General features: G+C 48.6%; 2 protein-coding genes across 2 annotated transcripts; one reads left to right on the forward strand and one right to left on the reverse strand.

The window, feature by feature from the left end:
• Window positions 1-2,113: 2,113 nt before the first annotated feature.
• LOC125344023 (SNW domain-containing protein 1-like) lies at window positions 2,114-3,727 on the reverse strand. The gene has a single exon (XM_048336640.1). It carries the CDS (start codon window positions 3,725-3,727, stop codon window positions 2,114-2,116), a length of 1,614 nt encoding a protein of 537 aa, XP_048192597.1.
• A 6,725-nt stretch (window positions 3,728-10,452) lies between these two features.
• Window positions 10,453-12,501, forward strand: LOC125343361 (crooked neck-like protein 1). The gene has a single exon (XM_048335728.1). It carries the CDS (start codon window positions 10,453-10,455, stop codon window positions 12,499-12,501), a length of 2,049 nt encoding a protein of 682 aa, XP_048191685.1.
• Window positions 12,502-23,858: the final 11,357 nt, after the last annotated feature.

Consider the following 23,858-nt stretch of genomic DNA (forward strand, 5'->3'; position numbering starts at 1 on the left):
ACTAAAAGCTGCACCTCAGACTCAAGGACAGGGCCCAGGCCTCAATTCAAGTGCCAGGACTGGAAACCAACCCACAAAGCAAAATGAACCAGCAGATAGGAGGCCAGGCTACTCGAATGGCTCAAATCGCAGAGCAACAGCTGAACCATGTGCAATGCCTGATTTAAAGACCCAATGCTGTCACAAAACACATATACCCCATTAAAAAACAAAAACAGGGCTGGGATATAGATCAGTGGCAAAGCACCTGCCTAGCAAGTGCAACGACCTGGGTTTGATCCCTAGTACTAAAAATCAAAAGACAAAAAATCTTTAAAATCAAACAAACCCAAAACTAAAACAGAACCAAAACAAAGCAATAAGCAACAACCAATAAAACCCAGAGAAACAAACACAAAAACCAAACAGTTGGTACAAAGATTTGCTTTACTGTGTGGACATAATTTGTGGGAATGAAAAATACTAGAGTGACAACAGCCATAGCAGTTAACGTGGCTGAACCACATTATTGACTCAAGTACCAGACTGTCTTTTCCCACTCTTCCCCTATCCTGGACTTGAGGGACTACTAGGGCAATGCTCCCTTCCCATAGCCTGGTGGTAGCTCGGTGCCTGCATCCTTCTTTCACATTCTTTCCCTTCTTCCTCAAAGGTTTTCTTCTCTCACAGCCTTCACTTCACATCCACCCATCCTTTCCACCTCAAACCTTCTCTTTTCCCCCAACACTACCTCCTGTCTACTCTCTCCTTCGCTTGCACCTTTCTAATCACATCTATCCTTCCCCTCTTTCTCCAACCTTTCTTTCCTCTTCACCCATCCCTTTTTGAATCACTCTTTTCTTTCCCTTCCACCCTCCTTTCCTATGTATCATTCCATTCATCCTTCCTTTTCTGCTCTACACTTCACTTCCCCTCCAAACTTCCAAGCTCCCACCACACTTCTCCTCAGCTTCCATCTTCCCCTTCATCCTCTACCGTTCCTGTCACCTTCTACCCTTCCCATCTGCCTCCATTGTCTCTTCTGTCTGTAAGGTCCTCTCCCTGAGGGCTACATGCAGATGCCTCCACCTCATTAAGTCTCCATCCAGTTACCTGGGTAACCAGCAGACCTGGAGGAAGTTACCTCCCCTTTCCCTGAGGTCACCTCCTAATCCACCTGGCCACACCCCTTGCCCCTGCCCTAAATAAAGCAGGGCTGGGTGGGGGTCGCTCTCTCTCTCTCTCTCTCTCTCTCCCTTCTCTCTGGCCATGGATCATCTTGGCCACAGGCCAGCAGTTCAGTAATAAATGTTCTCTCCTGCCTGAATACCGTGTGGCATTCTCCTTTACCAGCTACCTACTTTAAAAACCTAACACTGTCTGTATCCTTAACCATCTGTCTTTCTATTCTACTTCAACACTACCCTAGGCCTTCTGTGCTTCTCTTATCCCCACACTTGTTCATTCTCTCATAAGTCTGATATCAGCGCCTGAAAGGGCTTGTGAAGTTTGCTCTGGGAGAGATGACTGAGGATGATCTTCTTGATGGCAGGGAGCTCATTAAACTCAAGCTAGATGTTCTCCCTTGTGGTCCTATAAACCTTGTGGATCAGATCAGTTTCCAACTTCCTGGGGACATAAGGTCTTGTGAGTCAGCAACTCTCCAAAATGAGTTTATTCATTTATTGATTCATTCATTTACTTACATAGGCATTTATTTATTTGTATGTGTGTTTTCAATCAATACAAACAGTTGCCCGAAACAACACCTCCTTTTCCCCACTTCAAAGTCAAACAGAACAGTAGGGGAAAGTTTCCCTTGCTAGCACATTTCCAGCCTGTGAACATCCTCCTCATTGCCATTGGGGTTACTTCATTGAGAAGCAGCCATTCTTACACAAAAGATCACCCCTGTGACTCCTAATGGCATACAAACGGAAGTGGCTTTGATTGTGGAGTTGGTTAAGGAGAGGGAGGGTATGTTCTCTAAGTGCCACATGGTGGCAGAAGCACCTGCAAACCTGGAAACTGGTTCCCAGATTTGGATTTCTTCTGACCATCTACACAGTGTACCCCCAGGAATGGCACCATCAGGGTTGTGGACCAAGTTCACCGAGGGGGAAGAAAGGAGTATCTATGCCTTCCTCCTCTTCTTGCCTCCATGCTCCTGTTCCTGGGCTTGGCTCCTCTCCGAGGGTCTTTTTGAGCCGCCTTGCCGCTTTGCTTCTTGCAGAAACTTGTCCAAACCAAAAGGATCTTCCTCAAACTCAACAGGTCCTTCTAATCTTCCCTGCCTCTGTTCTGAATCGGAAAACTCTTTGCATGGAAAGAACCTGTGGGTCTCCATTCTGGCTTCTAGGTCATTGCCATACATGTCCTTGTCCAGATCTGGCCTGGGCCTATAGATAGTATGGGCCATGGGTTCAGCCCCTCTCCAGGAGTGGCCATAAAGGTTGTAAAAGTCATCTTCTCCACCGGCAAAGCCACTGTCCATACCCTTGGGCTGCTTGAAGAGCCTTGGGTCATAATACTGACCTTCATTGGAGGTTCCAGGATTGGGGACACCGAGAGCAATGACTTCAGTGATATCTCGTTGCTCAATATGCTGTCGTTTCCACGTCCTCTTCGGAGCTGCCCTGTAAAGATTGCGGTCACACCGCCTGTCTTTCTGCCTCTCCTGTCGGATCCCTGCCCTCTCCTGTGGCTCCCCATCCTCTCCATCCACTCGGGCTTTGCTCCCAGCTCTGCTCTCCCTGGTCCTTTGGGCCAGCTCTCTCAGTCTCTCCTCATGTTTCTGTTTTGCTTTGTGAGCCATCTTCCTCTCCACTTGGGCCCGGGCCTCGACAGCCTCCCGAGCCTTGCGGTCAGCAATATAGAGAGCTTGGGCCAGCTTAGCAAAGGTATCCTTGATGCACACCGCCTGGAGTCCTCTCGCACCAGTGGCCAGACGCTTGTCTAGTGGAATTGTATAACCCTTTGCATTTTTCCAGTTGGAAATGCAAGGGGGGATCTTCCACTCTTGTTGTTCCTTCACAGTCATCCGTCGACTTGGGGACCGCAGCACAGGTACAGGAGGAGAAGGCGGTGGCCGGGGAATCTTCTGATTGATCTTGAATCTCGGAGGCTCCATGGGATCTTTCTGCATGTCCACCACCCGAATCACCCTCTGCTTAGCCCCTGAGTTCCATGCCTCTCCTTGTTGAAAGGGCGTGTATCGCACATACTGAGCAGGGGCCGGTCTCTCAGCTTCTCCAGCCGGCATGGCTGCAGCAACCTTCTGCCACACAAGCTTCTCTAAGGCTGCCCGAGTCTTTGCTGTGGTCTCTTGAATGGCCTCTTGGTCGGGTCTCCGCAAGTCTGGATCCTCTGCATTGGTCACCTCCTTTGGGACCAGGTCAGCGTGCTGGCTGTAAATGACCCTGGCTTTTGGCTGTCCTTGTCGAGCAATTGCTTGGTATTGGAGTCGCCCTCGGAAATCGACCTGAATGGCCAGTGCATTGGCCCTTGTTTTCCCGCGACCCATATCCAGCGGCCACTGGGCCACAGGGATCTCTGGGAACGCGCCTCCGTCTCCAAAGTCCTCTAAGCAGCAGGGTGTCCAGCCTTTGCGGAGCCCATATGGGGGAGGTTCTCTGCGGGAGGAGGCCAGGGAGGCCTGCCAGGGTCCGTGACATCTAGCCTTCTCTCTGGCTTCAGTTTGGTTCTGAGATAGCCCAGTGGGCGCAGGCAAGCATGCGGTGAGCACCATCTCCTCAGGGGAAAGAGTGGGTTGAGGAGGGGACCGCCAGCAAGATCAAACTTCCTGCTTGCTCAGGTGAGACTGCCACGGGACTGGCCAAGCTTAGGGGTGGAGAAGCCTATATAGGGGAAGGCAGGGAGGAGGTGTGGCCAGAGCAGATGGGGAAAGGGCCTCAGAGCCTAGGGGACCTCTCACTGTCTGAAGGAGAGGTGGCCAGGGTGGGTGAGGGCGTGGTCGGTCTGTCTGGGTAGAGGGGAAGTGGCCTCAGTGCCTGGGGCCCTTTGGCTGACTCACAGTCAAGGGATGGTCCCTTGGAGGTAATTGGTTGGGTATGCTCGGGTGATTTGGCATAAGGCCTATCATGCTTTCCTTCTGAAAGGGGAGGAGTTGAGGGGCCCTTCCCCAGAGAGAGGGAACATTGCACTGCATTGTCTCTGTGCTTCAGAAGGGCCACCCATTCTCTCTGGCTCCTTCCTGGTCACTCAGGGGCATGGAGTTTAGGGGGAGAAGGACCAGATGAAGGCAGCAGTAACCGTCCCATGGTAGTAAATGTGCACATGGGTCTACGCAGAGGAGTCTGGATGCAGGGGCTGCACAAGAAGAGAGCTGAGAGTCTAGTGGAGAATGAGAACTCCTGTTCCACTTGGTGTTTCCCCTGGTGGCAACAGGAGTTTGATCCAAGATAAGGGCCGGCATTGGAGCAATGGGGAGGGGTGTGGGCTGATTGGATTTGACATGATAATTCCATTTTCTGTGGGAAGGTGGGTAATCCGCTCACCTCTTGACCTCTCCTGAAAGTGTCCTTGTCTAGCGGTTACCAATTGCAGATGTTTCCTTCACACGGTGGAGTCCCCAACTCTACCCTTGTTTAGGGAAAGAATTTTCTTTTCCTTTACACTAATTTGGGCTAGTAGGGGATACGTGCCAAGCTGCATGGGTGCGCAGATTTTTGGAATGATGAAGTGTCCTTTTAGACACAATTTTCCGGAGCAGGGCTGGTGCCTTCTGCTTGTTCCTGCTTGCAGGCTGCAAAGTTCAGATAACAGTAAATAACAGGACGCGGGTTTGTCCTCGTATGCTGGAGGGAGAGGGGCTCAGGTAACTTCCTACTCAAGGGGGGCTGGTATGGACTGGCCTCTTTCATCCTCAGTAAATATAGAGAAGCCAGGCCAGGTGGTTGGCTTCCCTTGTGAAAGGTTCCCTGAGAGGAGACAGACCACCCCGTCCATGGTTCAGGCAGCAATCAGTTTATTTCATTTCATTTTTACCTCCCACGAGGAAATATTCATTGAATTGCACAAGTTCACAGATCACACTCTAAACTGAAAAGAATCATTAAGAGGAAGCGAGCCACGTCAGCTGGGTTTCTTGGTTGAAGGCGGCTCTGGATAGAGGAGCCCCATCTGGAGGGGCCTGGGTTTTGGAGCTTCACAGCCAGGGGCTGAATCTGGGGCCCAAGGCTGATGCCCCCTGATGTGTGGTGGCAGGTGCAAGCCCTTGTCCTCCAGCACTCCTGTGCAAGTTGGCTGTGGCGTAGACTACCCTGAAGGCCTATGCGATAGTGGCGAGTATGGGGTAGTGGCGAGCTGCACTTCTGTTGCTTGGTCTAGGCAGACCTCATGCTGAACATGAAAATATTGGTGGGTGCCTAGGAGGACTCCTAGAAAAAATCATGGTGGAGACTCTCCTCCAAGTTCACCTACTCCTCTGAAAATATGTCAAGAATTTTTTCTTGAGATCTAACCACTGTACCCAAGTCACCTTTGCACAGTCAACAAGCTAAGGGGCCTAGAGTTCTGCAGGGGATGGTCTACCCTGGTCGTTTCATCTCTGTGTTAACAGTATGGCTCTTAAGTTTAATCAGGGAACCTGAGCGTATATGAAAATTAGCTCAACCCCCACCTCTCCTTATTGTCAGTTTTGCCAGCACTCACTGGCTAGTCAGGGACTCATATCAAGCAAAGCACTTCCAGGGTGAGCACGGGTGGATTCTTAGCTTTTACTGATCATGCTTCCACACCTCCTCCCTGAATCACATGAGAGATGGTAGAGAAGAGACCTGACTACATCAATCCTTGAGGAGCCTGAGCAGCCAGTGCACCTCCATATTGTAGCTTGGGCCTGACTGGGCCCTGAAACGTCCTGGAATAACTGCGGAACATGTCAGTGTGAAGCCTGCACAAAATGCAGTCTAAAATAATCAAGGTAGCCAGAGAGAATTCATTTGACCAGAGGTCAGTTAAAGTTAGGATGCTTTAGCCATTGTTTGTAAGATGCTTCACTGCCTTGCTTGATAATTGTGCTGTGTACTGGAATATCAGCAGATAAATATTTGAAATGCCAGGTGCTCCACCAGGCAATCAAGTTACTGCCCCAATAAGTAACTAATGTATACATAGCAGGAGGGGACTGGCACCAAAAGTCCCTTGTAGCATCCCCCACTAACAGTCTCCAGGTCCATAACTGGTGAAGGCTGACCCCAGATGTCTTTTGCAAACTTTGACTGTCTTGCTGTTAAGCGACAATGCCCCAGCTAATCAGGAACATAGAAGGATTGAAAATGCGACTCTGAATGACTGCCTTGTTTCCAAGAGTGTGTTGTGTTTGTGCTTCTGACACCACTAGAGAACACATCCTCCCTCTCCCTGGCCAACCCCACAGTCAAGACCACTTCTTTTTGTGTGCCATTAGTAGCCACAGGGGTGATCTTTTGTGTAAGAATTGCTGCTTATCAATGAAGTAGCCCCAAACACAATGAGGAGGATATTCACAGCCTGAAAATGTGCTAGAAAATAAAATTTAACCCTACTGTGCTTGTCCCAGCCAGCTGGGTTTTGTCAACAGGAACCCGAGGGGGAGTGGACCTGAATGAGAGACAAATCAGACACAAGGAAGGAGACCAAGACAGGATTCTGATCAAGGTCTCAAACTTTATTTTTTGCACAGCCGCTTATATAGTGATTAAAAATGGTAGCTAACGTAAGCAGGGCTGTTAGGCTGCTAGGTTACTAAACTACAAGATGTACGTTACAAGAAGGTTATGGGTGGGTGATTTTCAATGAAGGGTAGGTAGTATGTACTGCCAAAGAGGATATCAAGACTGACCAACCTGCATGGATGAGATATCACAGAAACCAAACATTCTTTTCAGTTAAGCACTATAGGTTTTTTCATGTAACAATATGACAGCCATTTGATTCCCGTCACTGTGCTGTTTGACTTTGGAGTGGAGAATGAAGGTCTTGTCTAGGGCAACTGTATTCATTCAAAACACACATGCAAATGAATATCTACGTAAGTAAATGAGTGAATGAATGAATGAATGAATGAATCAATCAATCAATTCTTTTGGGAGAGCTGCTGACTCATCTGGCCAGGCTCCAATGAGAGAGTGCCTGGCCCTGAAGAAGATGACCTTCAGCCAACAGCTCTACAACCAGCTCCGGAACCACTTGGGGCCCTGCTCTCAGACCAGGACTTGGATCTCATGAAAAAGTTCCTGACCTGGGGAGTCTGATGAACATGGAAGATGGCCTCAAGCAGGAGTTTTTCCATGACACACTTTCCCCCATCCCCCAACCCAACACTGCTATAGACCCTTCCTTGTTCTCCACATAGCCTGCCTATTTGGAGTGGCAGGCCCTGAAGCACTCCACCAGCCCTTGGGTCCAGGTTACAGCCAGCATGGGGAGGAGACCTGAAGGAGACCAGCTTGCACCTCACCACCACAAACCACGGGGCCTCAGCTGACAGCCAAGGGCCCAGGCTTTAACCTCCAGCTCTGAAATTCCAGCCACCCAGCCTCATCCAACTCAGCTCCTCCACCTTCGGCTACCATACCTGACTCAGAATGCTTCCTCTGAGCCTTTCCATGTTTTCTTTCCCTACACTTTCATTTGTAAGCTTGTAGAGTTAAATGATTATTTCCTTGTGGAAGGCAAAATAAAGAAACTAAAATGAAATAAACTCTATCCTGCCTCAAGCATGTGGCAGTCTCCTTTCTGCAAACCTTCCATGGGGGAACCCACCAACCAGGCCCAGAGGGTTCAGCTTCTTCATATTACCGAGGACACCTTAGAGGGGCCTCAGGAGTTTAGTGATTATCCACCTTGACACATAAATGCAGGAACACATTGTCCTAAGCGCTATGTGTATCATAGTCATTTCTATATGGAAGGTACCTAGGAACAATCGACTATTTGATAGGATTACCTAGTTCATGTACAGTGCTGAACCATTCAGACACCTGAAGCTGTTAGGAACAACCACATAACAGAATTTGAATGCACACATGCTTTCATTGTACTTGGTTGGATACATAGGGAGGGATTGCCACAACCACAACAGGGGTGTATTTATTTAAAAGCGACTAGGAAAATGCCACAGTGCTTTGACCAAGTCGGGGACAGACAGATCAGAGGGAACAACTCTGCCCTACTGGAGATTAAGCAAGGAAGCAGTGTTGCCAACATTAATCATGCTCATTCCATCATAGGTCTTCATTGTAAGGAGGTGGGAGGCTTTCTTCTTTTATCTCACACCTGACAGGTCCTGGTTGACTTGAGTGAGGAGCTATGCTCATCATTGGCCAGCCTTGTGCATGTCCAGACCTGCTTAGCCTATAGCCCTAGAAGGTACCTGACTGCCACCCCAAGGCAAGAGCCGAGAAACACCAGTCAACATAGGGAAACATGAGGAAGAACAATTTTTTGTTTTGAGGAATAGTCAGGCTTGCTTGCCATGCTAGCACGAGTGAGACTGAGGCAAGAGGAGTGAGAGCTTGAGGCCAGCCTAGAGCACATTGCTAAACGTTAAAAATAATATTTTTTCTCTTATTGTTGTTTCAAATCACCAAATTCTCAGTATTTGATGGGCAGCAGGTCAAAAGTGGTCACTAACGATTAGGATGTGGCTGCTAGAACAAGCTGTCAAGACATCTCTTCTTGTCTTGGTACACTGTGTTAGTTTCTGGGTGGGTGGCAGAAGAAGGCAGAAGGCAAGATTCAAAGCTAGCCAGCTAGCTGGGCACTGGTAGCTCATGCCTGTAATACAGGATATCCAGGAGGCTAAGATCTGCACATTGGTGTCCAAAGCCAAACTGGGGAGGAAAGCTCAAGAGACTCTTCACTCCAATGAAATATTCAGAAAAGGCTGGAAGGCAGAAAATTAGCCTTGAGCAAGAAGAAGCTCAGGGACAGTGCCAGGGCCCTGAATTAAAGCCCCAGGACTGGAACCACAATACAAACATATCAAATAAATATACCCACCAAGTTTCCTGGTTCTCCCTAGGAGGTGGACAATTGGAAAGTGTTCTTCCTACAGTTACAGTCAGCAAAGTCTGCCCCCTGTTGGCCACAGGGGGCTCCAGGACCATTTTGGCCACCAGAATCCTAGGATGTTTAAGTCCTCTCAATGAAACAACCTGTGCAAGTCTCTGGAGGCTCCTACCTGTAAACTTATCTACACAGGAGGCTGAGCTCCGAGGATCATGGTTGGAAGCCAGCCCAGGTAGGAAAGTCTGTGAGACTCTCATCTCCAGTAAACTGCTCAAAAATAACTGAAAGCAGCACCTCAGGCTCAGGGAAAGGGCCTGGGCCCCAATTCAAGTGCCAGGACTAGAAACCAACCCACTAAGCAAAACGAACCAGCAGACAGGAAGCCAGGCTGGTGGTATGGCTCAAATGGCAGAGTACCAGCTGAGCCACATGCAAGGCCTTGAGTTAAAGCCACAGTGCTGCCACAAAACCCACATACCCCACCAAAAAACAAAACCCAAAACAAAGCCAATAAGCAACAGCCAATAAAACCCAGAGAAACAAACAGAAAACTAAACAGTTGCTACAAAGATTTGCTTTGCTGTGTAGACATAACTTGTAGGAATGGAAAACACCAGAGTGACAACAGCCATGGCACTTAAAGTGGCTGATACACTTTATGGGCTCAAGTCCCAGGCTGTCTGTTCCCACCCTCCCCCTATCCTGGACTTGAGAGGCTACTTGTGCAATGCTCCCTTTCCACGTAGCTCAGTGCCTGCTTCCCTTAGCCCATCAATCCACTCTGCGCCATGTCCATTTCTCTAGTGGGATATCTGTTGGGTCAAGTTCCATCTCATCCTTCTCCTTCAAGATATTCTTGCTGGGTCTCACTGGCTTAGGCTTCTGGATGATTGGTTTTCCATGAGCCTCCCTAACTATAAAGATTTTTGAAAGTTCGGTCTAGAAGGGAGCATGATGCCCTCCCCTCCCCTTCCCCTGCTCTCCTCCATAGGCTTTTGTTCAGACTCCCCCTGAGGGAATCATGTGATCACCGCTGTCCAGCTCCTGAGCATGAGTCAGCAAAGTGCCCCAGGCTTGGAGGTCACTTCCTGCTGCTCTGAGTCCACGCCCTCCTTCCCCCTGGTCCCGCCTCCCGTGCCCAGTGACAGGTTCCCTGGGTTCCAAGACAATTCCGGATCCACCCTGGCCACGCCTCCTCCTCACCCTCCCTTATATAATCCCTCTGCTCCACCTCAGGAGGCAAAGGCCTCTCAGCCAGCCCCCATCTCCTGCAGCTGGGCCAGCGGGCAGGCAGGCGAGTTGGCTGCTGTTTGTCTCTCCTAGGGCTCAGCTCTGCCCAGCGATTTGCTTTGTCTTGGGGACTCTTCGCAGTGTAGGCAAACTCTCCTGAACTTGGGCCGCTGACTGGGTTTCCAGTGCATGCTGCGCGGGTGTCTCCGGGGCTCTCCTCCTGCAGACATGGCGGCCTCCTCCTCCGCCACAGCCGGGAAACAGAGGATTCCTCAAGCAGCCAAGGTCAAAAACAAAGCTGCAGCTCCCGTTCAGATCACTGCCGAGCAACTGCTCCGAGAAGCCAAAGAACGAGAGCTCGAACTTCGGCCGCCTCCGCCTGCACAGAGGATCGCGGACCAGGAAGAACTCAGTGACTACAAGCTGAGGAGAAGGAAGACTTTCGAAGACAACCTCAGGAAAAACAGGACTGTGCTGAGGAACTGGATCAAATACGCCAGGTGGGAAGAAAGTCTAAAGGAGATCCAAAGGGCTCGGTCCATCTACGAGCGTGCTTTAGATGTGGACTATGGCAACATCCCCCTCTGGCTGAGCTACGCAGAAATGGAAATGAAGAATCGCCAGGTCAACCATGCCCGGAATGTGTGGGAGCGGGCCGTCACCACGCTGCCGCGAGTCAGCCAGTTCTGGTACAAGTACACGGCCATGGAGGAGATGCTGGGGAACATTGCCGGTGCCCGGCAGGTGTTTGAGCGCTGGATGGAATGGCAGCCCGAGGAGCAAGCCTGGCACGCCTACATTAACTTGGAGCTGAGATACAGAGAGGTGGAGCGGGCACGCACCATTTATCAACGATTTGTTCTTGTGCACCCGCACGTGAAGAACTGGATCAAATATGCCCGCTCCGAAGAGAAGCAGGCTGCCTTTGCCCATGCCCGCCAAGTGTATGAGAGAGCTGTGGAGTTCTTCGGAGAAGAACACATGGATGAACGCCTTTTCGTTGCGTTTGCCAAGTTTGAGGAAAACCAGAAAGAAGTGGAGAGGGCCCGAATCATCTACAAGTATGCCTTGGACAGAATTCCCAAACACCGGGCCCAGGAGCTCTTGAAAAACTACACCATCTTTGAGAAGAAGTTTGGTGACAGGCCGGGTATTGAAGCTCTCATCGAGAGCAAATGCAGGGCCAAGTATGAAGCAGAAGTGAGGGCTAATCCGCTCAATTTCGATGCCTGGTTTGATTACTTGCGCCTGCTGGAAAGCCACGCAGAAGCGGAAACAGTGCGAGAGGTTTATGAGAGAGCCGTGGCCAACGTCCCCCCCAGTGAGGAGAAGAGGCACTGGAAGCGCTACATCTACCTCTGGGTCCGCTATGCGCTCTATGAAGAACTGGAGGCAAAGGATCCCGACAGGACCAGACAGGTGTATCAGGCCTCTTTGCAATTAATTCCTCACCGCAAGTTCACATTTGCCAAAATGTGGCTCTATTACGCAAAATTTGAAATACGACAGAAAAATGTACCATTTGCCAGGAGAGTTTTGGGGACTTCCCTGGGCAAATGTCCAAAGAACAAGTTGTTCAAAGGCTACATAGAGCTGGAACTGCAGCTGCGAGAATTCGACAGATGCCGGAAGCTTTACGAGAAGTGGCTGGAATTTGCACCTGAGAATTGTGCCTCGTGGATTCAGTTTGCGGAAGTAGAGACACTCCTTGGGGATCTGGAGAGAGCCCGGGCGATTTATGAGTTAGCCATCAGCCAGCCACACTTAGACATGCCAGAGGTGCTTTGGAAATCGTACATCGACTTTGAAATGGAGCAGGAAGAAACGGAGAGACCACGAAACCTTTACCGACGCTTGCTCCAGCGCACGCAACACGTCAAAGTATGGATCAGCTGGGCTCGCTTTGAGTTGTCTACAGGAGAAGAAGGAAGTGTGGCTAGATGCAGACAGATCTATGAGGAGGCTAACCAAACCATGAGGAACTGTGAAGACAAGGAAGACAGGCTGCTGCTGCTGGAATCTTGGAGGAGCTTCGAAGATGAATTTGGGACAGTATCAGAGAAGGACCGAGTAAACAAACTCATGCCAAAGAAAGCCAAGAAGAGAAGAAAGGTCCAGACTGACTATGGGTCTGAGGCAGCCTGGGAAGAATACTATGACTATATCTTCCCAGAAGATGCAGCCGCCAACCTAGCTAACCTCAAGCTCCTGGCCATGGCCAAACATTGGAAGAAACAACAACAGGAGAAAGGAGGCTGCCGAGCAACGTGCTCATGAGGACATGAAGGAGAGTGCGGTTCCAACATTCCTGCAAAGCAAGAAGCATTGGGCATTGTGGTTCTCTTTGGTCTTGTGGTTTATAAACTTCCTTTGGGACTCTTCGCCCCTGGAACTTTACCTATCTTTCACTAGAAAGCTTTCAAAGCTTTGACAGGTATATTTGTTAATGGTTTCACAGAGACGTTTTGGATTAGTCAGGGGTGGGGAGTTTTGAGTGAAAGAATTTTTCACCACTGAATGAAAATCTAAAAGAGAAAGAAACTCTTCCCGAATAAGGCTGCTGAAGCTCTGCCAACTTGAGCAGCTGAGACACTGTCTCATGCTCACTGTACATCTTACACGCTGACATCTGGAGCTAAAAGGAGGGTTTTTTGGACAGTAGACATGCAGAATGAATCCTAGCTCCTCAGGAGACTGAGATGTGAGGATCGAGGTTCAACGCTAAGCCAGACAGGAAAGTGTGTGAGAGCCTTATCTCCAATCAACCACCAGAAAATTGGAAGTGGCACTGTGGCTCAAGTAGTAGAGTGCTAGCCTTGAGCTGATGAGCTCAGGGACAGCTGCCAGGTCCAGAGATCAAGTGCCATGACCGACACACATACACTCACACACACACACACACACACACACACACACGCACACAGAAAGAAAGAAAAGGCAAAGCTCCCATGGATCCTCTGAGGTTGAAGATCAAGCATAAAATTCCATGGGGACCAACTTCTCCTCCAGCACCGAGGAACATGATGTTGAAGGCAAGAAGAGGAGTTAGCAGTAGATACTCCTCTCTTCCCGCTCAGTGCACTTTGTCCAGAACCCTAATGACGCAAGTGAGGGGGGTACACTCTGTAAATGGTTAGCATGAAATCATATCTGGGTGCCAGCTCCCAGGGCTAATTTTCATTATAAGACATAGAAGGATTGAAAATATGGCTCTGAATGACTGCCTTTTTTCCAAGAGTGTGTTGTGTTAGTGCTTCTGCCACCATGTGGCACTTAGAGAACATACCATCCCTCTCCCTGCCCAACCCCACAGTCAAGACCACTTCCTTTTGTGTGCCATTAGTAGTCACAGGGGTGATCTTTTGAATAAGAATGGCTGCTTATCAATGAGATAACACCAATCACAATGAGGAGGATGTTCTCAGTGTGAAAATGTGCTAGCAAGTGAAACTTTCCCCTGCTGTGCTGTTAGACTTTGGAGTGGGGAAAAGATGGTCTTGTTTAGGGGAACTGTTTGTATTCAAATGGTTGATTCAAATCACACATGCAAATAAATACATAACAACCTATGTAAGTAAATGAATGAATCAGTCAATAAATGCTTTTTGAAAGATCTGCTGACTCACAAGCCCCTGTGTCCCAGGGAAGTTGGAAATTGATCTGATCCACAAGGTTTGCAAGGACCCCTCCCTTGGGGATGCCAAGTGAGAAAATCTGGCCAGGCTCCAAGGACAGAGTGCCTGGCCCTGAAGAAGATGACCTTCAGCCAATGGCTCTACAACCAGCTCCGGAAACCCCTTGGGGCCCTGCTCTCAGACCAGGACTTGGATCTCATGGGAAAGTTCCTGACCTGTTCCCTGGGAGTCTGATGGCCTCAAGCAGTACTTGTTCCATGAGACACCTCCCCCTCCCCTGCAACTCCTCACCCTCTACCCCAGCCATAGAGCCTTCCTTTTTCCCCACAGGGCCTGCCTTTTCTGAATGGCCCACGAGGAAGCACCCACCAGCCCTGGGGTCTAGGTTACAGCCATCCAGGGGACAAGACCTGAAGGAGACCGGCTTGCACCTCACCACCACAAGCTTGGGGGCCTTAGCTGGGGGCTGGGGCTTCAGCCTCCAGCTATGATGTTCCAGCCACCCAGCTTCATGCAGACTTGGCTCCTCCATCCAGAGCTGCCTTCAACCACCACACCTGACTCAGTACACTTCCTCTGCATCCTTCCATGTTTTCTTTCTTTACATTTTGATTTGTAAGCTTGTAGAATTAAATGACTGTTTCCTTGCGGAAGGCAAAATAAAAAAAATAAAATTAAATAAAATATTTCATGCCTGAAACATGCGGTGGTCTCCTTTCAGTGATTTTCTCATGAGGGAATCTATCAACCAGGCCCAGAGGGTTGGGCTTCTTTATTTTTACTCAGGGCACATTAAAGAGGAGCTGGGGAGATTACCCATAATCCTCCTTACACATGAATGCAGGAATACATTGTCCCAAGTGCTTTGTGTATCCTAGTCCTTTCTTTCTATATAGAAGATATCTAGGTACAATCAATTAACTAATAGGATTACTTAGTTCATGTACAGTGCTGACCCATTGACCAGGGTGGACATCGGCGCTCAGACAACCACATAAGAGACTTTAGATGGACACCACATGCTTTTATTGTACTTGGTTGGGTACCTAGGAAGGGATTGCCACAACCACAGCAGGTGTGTATTTATTTAGAAACTACTAGGAAAATGCCACAGTGCTTTGACCAATTCGGGGAGAGGCATATCCGAGGAAACAACTCTGCCCAACTGGAGATTAATTAAGCAAGGAAGTAGTGTTGGCAACATTAACCCTGCTCATTCCATCTTAGGTCTTCACTGTATGCTGCTGGGAGGCTTTCTTCTTTTATGTCACATCTGACAGGTACTTGCCCTGTGCCTGGTTGACATGAGTGAGGAGCTGTGACCCAAACATGGCTTCTGCTCATCATTGGCCAGCTCTGTGCATGTCCAGACCTGCTTACCCTACAGCCCCAGCAGGCACCTGACTGCTGCTCCAAGGCAAGTGCCGAGTAAGACCAGTCAACTTAGGGAAGCAAGAGGAAGAACATTTTTTGGTTTTGAGGTGTAGTCGGGCTTGCTTGCCATCCTAGCACTAGTGAGACTGAGGCAAGAGAAGTGAGAGCTTGAGGCCAGCCTGGCCCACATTGATAAATGTAATAAACACAAAACAAAAACACACAAGAAAAAACCCACCTTTTTTTCTGTTACTGTTGTTTCAAATTACCAAATTCTCAGTGTTTGATGGCAGCAGGTCAAAAGTGGTCACTAACGATTAGGATGTGGCTGCTAGAACAAGCTGTCAAGCCAACTCCTCTTGTCTTGGTGCACTGTGTTAGTGTCTGTGTGGGTGGCAGGAAAAGGCAGAAGGCCGGATTCAAAGCTAGCCAGCTAGCTGGGCACTGGTGGCTCAAGCCTGTAATACAGGATATCCAGGAGGCTGAGATCTGCGCATTGGGGTTCAAAGCCAACTACGGTAGGAACGTTCATGAGACTCCTACCTCTAATGAAATTTTCAGAAAAAGCTGGAAGTTGGATCTGTGGCCGAGAGGCTGAAAATTAGCCTTGAGCCAAATGAATCCCAGGGACAGTGCCCCAGGCCTGAATTCAAGACCCAGGACTGGAACCAGGATATATACATATCAAATAAATATACCCAGCAAGTTTCCTGGTTCTGCCTAGGAGGGGGACAACTGGAAACTCTTCTTCCCACAGTAGCAATGAGCAACGTCTGCCCCCTATTGGCCACAGGGGATTGGCTCCAGGACCATTTTGGCTACCAGAATGCTAGGATGCTTAAGTCCTTTCTGTAAAACAATGTGTGCATGGCTCTGGTGGCTCCTACCTGTGAACTTACCTACCCATGAGGCTGAGCTCTGAGGATCATGGTTGGAAGCCAGCCCAGGTAGGAAAGAAAGTCTGTGAGACTATCATCTCCAGTAAACTGCTCAAAAATAACTGAAAGCAGCACCTCAGGCTCAGGGACAGGGCTCAGGCCTCAATTCAAGTGCCAGGACTGGAAACTAACCCACAAAGCAAAATGAACCAGCAGACAAGAAGCCAGGCGGGTGGAATGGCTCAAATTGCAGAGGACCAGCTGAGCCATGTGCAATGCCTTGATTTAAAGCCACAGTGCTGCCACAAAACCCATATAACCCACCAAAAAAAAACAAAAACAAAAACAAAAACAGGGCTGGGATGTAGCTCAGTGGCAAAGCACCTGCCTAGCAAGTGCAACATCCTGGGTTCGATCCCTAGTAATAAAATACCAAAGACAAAAAAAATTGTTAAAAAAAAAACCAAAACTAAAACAGAACCAAAACAAAAGCAATAAGCAACAGCCAATAAAACACAGTGAAACAAACTAAACCAAACAGTTGGTACAAAGATTGGCTTTGCTGTGTGGACATAACTTGTGGGAATGAAAAATACCAGAGTGACAACAGCCATGGCACTTCAAGTGGTTGATACACTTATCGGCTCAAGTCCCAGACTGTCTTTTCCCACTCTCCCCCTATCCTGGACTTGAGGGGCTACATATGCAATACTCCCTTCCCACAGCCCGGTAGCTCGGTGCCTGCATCCTTCTTTCACATTCTTTCCTGTCTGCCTCAAAGGTTTTCTTCTCTCTCAGCCTTCACTTCACATCCACCCATCCTTTCCACCTCAAACCTTCTCTTCTCCCCCAACACTACCTCCTCTCTACTCTCTCCTTCACCTGTACCTTTCTATTTACATCTATCCTTGCCCTCTTTCTCCAACCTTTCTTTTCTCTTCACCCTTCCCTTTTAGAATCACTCCTCTCTTTCCCTTCCACCCTTCCTTTCCTATGTATCATTCCATTCATCCTTCCTTTTCTGCTCTACACTTCACTTCCCCTCCAAACTTCCATGCTCCCACCACACTTCTCCTCAACTTCCATCTTCCCCTTCATCCTCTCCCATTCCTGTCACCTTCTACCCTTCCCATCTGCCTCCATTTTCCCTTCCGTCTCTATCCTTATACTTCTAACTTTCTATTCTACTTCAGCACTACCCTAGGCCTTCTATGTTTCTCTTATCCTCACACTCTTTCCTTCTCTCATAAGTCTGATATCAGGGCCTGAAAGGGCTTCTGATGGTTGCTCTGGGAGAGATGACTGAGGATGATCTTCTCCATGGCAGGGAGCTCATTAAACTCAAGCTAGATTTTCTCCCTCTGGTCCCCTAGTGAGGAGTCCTATAAACCTTGTGGATCAGATCAGTCTCCAAGTTCCTGGAGACATACCGTCTTGTGAGTCAGCAACTCTCCAAAATGAATTTATTCATTTATTGATTCACTCATTTACTTACATAGGTACTTATTTGTATGTGTATTTTCAATCAATACAAACAGTTGCCCTAAACAAGACCTCCTTTTCTCCACGTCAAAGTCAAACAGAACAGTAGGGGAAAGTTTCACTTGCTAGCACATTTCCAGACTGTGAACACTCTCCTCATTGCAACTGGGGTTATTTCATTGATAAGCAGCCATTCTTATGCAAAAGATCACCCCTGTGACTACTAATGGCATACAAAAGGAAGTGGTTTTGATTATGGGGTTGGGCAGGGAAAGGGAGGGTAAGTCCTCTAAGTGCCACATGGTGGCAGAAGCACAAACACAGCACACTCCTAACAAAGGAAGTCATTCAAGGTTGCATTTTCAATCCCCCCTAATTTTTTTTTATAATAGAACCTATCAGTGGTATTTGGCACCCACATTTCTGTGCAATTTTGATCATTTATAAGCTCTCCCCCATGACTTGTTACATTAGGGTTCTGGACAAATTTCAATGAGTCAGAAGAGATGAGTATGTACTCCTTCCTCTTTCTCCTTCCTATCCACAGGTGATTGAGAATAATGCTACCATGCTCTTTTTCTACAAGAGGAAGAGGTGAGTTGAGGGGGCTATTCGCCCAGGGAGAGCAAAAATTCCACGTTCTTTGTGTGGAAAGCCCCACAATGCTCTCTGGCTAAATCCTGGTTACACAGGGGATCATTTGTAGGGGGAGAAGGATGAGAGTAAGGTACCATAACAGGTCCTTGGTTGTGAATGTGTATATGCGTATATGCAAAAGAGTCTTAGGATGCAGGGGTGAAAAAGAAGAAAGCTGAAAGTAAAGTGTAGAAGTAAATCTTCTGCTCCACCTTAAAATGGGTACTGGAGACCATTAGAGATTCAATTGGTGGCAAGACCAGTTTGGCCAACAGGAGTTTGGCCAGGGAGGGACAGGGGTAATTCTGTTTCATGTGGGAAAGTGGATAATCTGCTCATCTCCTGACCTCTCCTGAAAGTGTCCTCAGTATATATAGCGAAGCTGGAACACTTGGGCCAGGTTGTTGGGTTCTCTGAGATTGTGTCCTTATTGAGATCTGTTAAAGGCCTGCAAAGGTCATCAGAGATCAGTTCCCCAGCCAGTCAGGAAAAAGCTTTTACAAACCAGAATGTTAAAAGGCAGCCCAAAAGGTAGCCCAAAAAGAAGTCTGTATAGTTGAAAGTTAAAATGTTGAATGTAATTTCCAGTTTGGAGTATAGCTCCTAATGGACATCTGATCCTGCAGCCCCTTGGTAAAGTAGACTAAGGTTATAGGTTCCTGGCTAGGTAAGGTCAATGCCCCTGAGTCAGCCTGAAGAAGTTATAGAAGATGGATGATCCTCGCCCATCAGCCTCCCCTTTTAGGACCAAGGGACCAGAGTTGTTTTTGGGAAGATGAGGCAGGATAAACTAGAGGCATGGCTAACCAGTCTATGGAGAAAGTTGCAGGTAACCCAGAAGGTGTGACATTCTACTGGAACCACTGGGAGCCACTGCTGCCTGACACCACAGCCCCTTCCCATTGCATTTGAATGAGGATCAAGGAGAGAGTCTAACAGTCATCTGAAAGAATCTACATCTTCAGATCAGACTCTTATCATACGCAGCTGGTTTCTGCTGGAAAGTGCTTTGCATCTGGTAACTAGCTCTATTAAGAAAATTGGATATTGTAAGAAATTTTCAAGCAGACTGGCCTGCTGCTAAATTCAAAGCATGTATGACAGGCTCGAGAGTCACTTCCAGGCAATGTTTGGGGTGGGAGGTGTGTCCAAGAGTATTAAATGTGTCCAGATGGATTAGGGTGTGACCTCAGAAGAGAGGGAGGTAACTGCCATCACGAGTGCCAGGTACCAAGGTAACTGGACAGAGATTTAAACTGCTGGGGGCATCTTCATGGAGCCCTCCTGGGGGTGAATCTTACAGATGCCACTGGCCAACCTTAGGCACTTGGAGGAACTGCAAACTGGAGAATTCCACTCTAGAATAGTTGGCTCATGATATAGAATATAAAATATAGATATAGAATAGTTGGCTTATGATAGTTGACTCTGGTCTGGCTTCTTAGGAGCAGCCTATGCGTGGAGTCACAGTAAATTGCCTTGATGTAGTTGAGATAAACCGGAAAATGTAGAGTTTAAAACTCTAGCAGCAAAGAAGCCCCAGGAAATGTAAAGAGGAAGTTTAGTATAGAAAGCCTTGGAGAAAGGGATGGAGAAAGGGTTTCCTCTGGATAAGAAAGGGATTTAAAAAGTAAATTGTCACAGAATGTTCCAGTAAGTCACTGATGGTGTGAGGAAGTAAAAGATGGTGTGAGTGGGGATATGTTAAAATTTTATAAGACACAGATTATAAAACTATATAAGGAGAGACTTTAGAGAGAAAACAAAAATGTTTCCTTTAGATTAAAAGGTTTTGGCATGTTAAAAGTGAGAAAGACAATCCCTAAAGTGAGTATGTAACAAATGGTAAAGTTGGTATGTAATCAAATTGGCTATAATATAAATAGGGTCAGAATTGGGGCTTCGGTGTAAAACTATGTTTATCTGTCGCATTTGTTATGAATTTTTATGGTATTGCGCGCACAATACCAATCTATCCCTACCGATTCTCAGTCAGAATCAGACTAAGCAAGGAGAACCATGATTGGTTCTCGAGTTACCTAGCAGAAGGGGGGAATGAAGGGGGGAAATAAAGAGTCAGACTTTGAAGTCAGGCCCCACTTTACCACGTAAACCTGAGATAAGCAGGCCCTGTGAGCAAACCCAGGACAGGCTTATTAGGGCCTAGCCGGTCGAGAACCCTAACGACTGGGAATGCTTAACTCTAACTGCCCCTAGAATGCCTCGAGCCCTGAGACAAGCAGATTTGTACCCGTAATCTTGCTTGCTTAAACACCTAATTGCTGTAACTTTGTCTTTTGCCTTTATAAACTCTGTGTAATTGGAACTGGCGGCTGGCTCCTAACCTCCGCTGTGTTGGTGGGTAGGACAAGGCCCGGGCCGCGGCCCTGCTTGAATAAAGTCTTGCCTTGCTATTGCATTCTGGAATGTCTGAGTCTCGGTGGTCTTCTTGGTGGTGGTTTCGCGACCTGGCATAACAAGATCAGGTCAGCGTGCTCGCTGTAAATGACCCTGGCTTTTGGCTGTCCTTGTCGAGGAATTGCTCGGAATTGGAGTCGCCCTTGGGGATCGACCTGAATGGCCAGTGCATTGGCCCTTGTTTTCCCGTGACCCCTATCCAGCGGCCACTGGGCCACAGGGATCTCTGGGAATGCATCTCCACTCCTAAGTCCTCTAAGCAGCAGGGTGTCCAGCCTTTGCGGAGCCCATATGGGGGAGGTTCTCTGCGGGAGGAGGCCAGGGAGGTCTGCCAGGGTCCATGACATCTAGCCTTCTCTCTGGCTTCAGTTTGGTCCTGAGATAGCCCAGTGGGCGCAGGCAAGCATGCGGTGAGCACCATCTTCTCAGGAGAAAGAGTGGGTTGAGGAGGGGCCTGCCAGCAAGATCAAACTTCCTGCTTGCTCAGGTGGGACTGCGGGGGACAGGCCAAGCTTAGGGCGGTGGGGGAGAAGCCTACATAAGGGAAGGCAGGGAGGGGGTGTGGCCAGAGCAGATGGGGAAAGGGTCTCAGAGCCTAGGGCACCTCTCACTGTCTGAAGGAGAGGTGTCCAGAGTGGGTGAGGGCGTGGTCGGTCTGGGTGGAGGAGGAAGTGGCCTCAGTGCCTGGGCCCCTTTGGCTGACTCACAATCAGGGGATGGGCCCTTGGAGGTGATTGGTTGGTTACCCTCAGGTGATTTGGGATAAGGCCTATCATGCTCTCCTTCTGAGAGGGGAGGAGTTGAGCGGCCCTTCCCCAGAGAGAGGGAACATTGCACTGCATTGTCTCTGTGCTTCAGAAGGGCCACCCATTCTCTCTGGCTCCTTCCTGGTCACTCAGGGGCATGGAGTTTAGGGGGAGAAGGAACAGAAGAAGGCAGCAGTAACCATCCCATGGTTGTAAATGTGCCACATGGGTCTATGCAGAGGAGTCTGGATGCAGGGGCTGCACAAGAAGAGAGCTGAGAGTCTAGTGGAGAATGAGAACTCCTGTTCCACTTGGTGTTTCCCCTGGTGGCAACAGGAGTTTGATCCAAGATAAGGGCCGGCATTGGAGCAATGGGTAGGGGTGTGGGCTGATTGGATTTGACATACTAATTCTGTTTTATGTGGGAAGGTGGAAAATCTGCTCACCTCCTGACCTCTCCTGAAAGTGTCCTCAGTAAACATAGAGATGCCGGGCCAGGTGGTTGGCTTCCCTTGTGAAAGGTTCCTCCAGAGGAGACCGACAACCCCATCCAGGGTTCAGGCAGCAATCAGTTTATTTCATTTCATTTCATTTCATTTCATTTTTACTTCCCACTCTTATGCCAAGTCGTGAAACGACCATCAAGAAAGCCACAGAGACTCAGACATTCCGAAATGCAAAAGCAAGGCAAGACTTTACTCTAGCACGGCCGTGGCCCGGGCCTTGTCCTACCCACTCACACAGCAGAGGTTAGGAGCCAGCCCCAACCTGTGATTCCACAGAGCTTATAAAGGCAAAAAACAAAGTTACAGCAATCAGGTGTTCAAGCAAGACAACAAAGTTACAGCAATCAGATGTTTAAGCAAGCAAGGTTAGGATATGGGCACAAATCTGATTGGCTCAGGGCTCGAGCCACTAGGCTCGAGGCATTCTAGGGGCGGTTAAAGTTAAGCATTCCCAGGCGGTTGACTTCTTGACTGGCTGGGCCCTAATAAGCTTGCCCTGGGTTTACTCAGACAACAAAACGGGGGCTGCCTGAAAATGGGGTTTACTTTTAACTCTTCATTCCCCCCTTCACCACGAGGAAGTAATCATTGAATTGCACAAGTTCACAGATCACACTCTAAACAGAAAATAATCATTCAGAGGAAGTGAGCACCGTCAGCTGGGTGTCCCGCTTAAAGGTGGCAATGGGTAGAGGGTCCCAATCTAGAGGGGGCTGGGTGGCCAGAGCTTCACAGCCCAGGCTGAATCCGGGGCCCAAGGCTGAGGCCCCCTGATGTGTGGTGGGGAGTTGAAGCCCGCACTCCTGTCACAGCTGGCTGTCACCTAGACCACCCTGAGGGCCCATGGGATGGTGGCAAGCTGCACTCCTTTTGCTTGCTCTAGGCAGACCTCTTGCTGAACATGAAAGTATTGGTGGCTGCCTTGGAGGACTACTAGAGAAAATCATAGTGGAGCTCTCTTCCAAGTTCACCTACTCCTCTAAAAATATGTCAGGGTTCAGCAGACAGTGAAGCCAACCAATGGGCAGCTCCTCCCAGCTGATGCTAGATGCCACCCTCACACCTGGCCATGTAGAGAGTTGCTTCTCGCTCTAACCAATAGCCGCACATACTCCCTCCCTCACTCCCGCCCTCCCCACATGTCTGTCCCTCCTCCTAGCAGCCTCAAATTGAAACTATTTCCACCTTGGATGGTGGAAATATCAAGACAGATGTCATAGAGACCTGCATTTGGCCATGTCTATGGACTTTTTCTGCTGCCAGGATTTCAAGAATTGGAGATTTGTGTTGCAGTAGTACTGACTCCTCTGCAGAGGAGAGACTCACAGTGCCCAGAAGAGATGTCTGAGACTTCTTTCTAGGTAAAGATTGGATACTGACAGCCCACTTTCATCTTCCAGATGACTGTATTATAGTGCTCAGAAGTGTGGCCGTCACCTTGGACAGTCACTAGCAGGTCTGAGGATCACAAGGTGCCTACATGGAACCAGCTGTCCCAGTCTTACAAACCCTTTGGCTTGAGTCCTCACAGGCCACTCCACTCTAGTGACAATGATTCAGGCCCCCGTGCTGCACTGTTCCATAACTCAGATCTATACCTCAGATCTACAGTGAACTTAGAATTTCTAGTATTGACCATTTGGTGTTATTAGCCCATTCCTTACAGGCCTCCCCTTTTCCAAGTCTCCTTGAAATGTTCCAAGATCCAGTAATTCTTTATACCCCCAATGTCCTGGTACATTTCCATATCAGCATTGTGCTCAGCAACTACTATCTGCTTGGGTTATTTGATCCTTGGCTCTAGCAAGTTCTAGGGTGGGTCTAAGGCTATCTGAAGAGGTCATTTCTCCCCACATCTCTCCAAGTGTATCATGGTTGTGCTGTGAGGGCACTCCTCTAGAAGGCTATAGGCATACCAGGTCTTATTTGGATGGAGAAATATGTTCACCTCTGCCCCCA

Source organism: Perognathus longimembris, chromosome 2, assembly GCF_023159225.1.
Source record: "Perognathus longimembris pacificus isolate PPM17 chromosome 2, ASM2315922v1, whole genome shotgun sequence".
NCBI classification, from domain to species: Eukaryota; Metazoa; Chordata; class Mammalia; order Rodentia; family Heteromyidae; genus Perognathus; species Perognathus longimembris.

Coding starts and splice junctions, on each gene's coding strand:
- LOC125344023 (XM_048336640.1), bottom strand. CDS start 3,727: ATGGTGCTCACCGCATGCTTGCCTGCGCCCACTGGGCTATCTCAGAAC.
- LOC125343361 (XM_048335728.1), top strand. CDS start 10,453: ATGGCGGCCTCCTCCTCCGCCACAGCCGGGAAACAGAGGATTCCTCAA.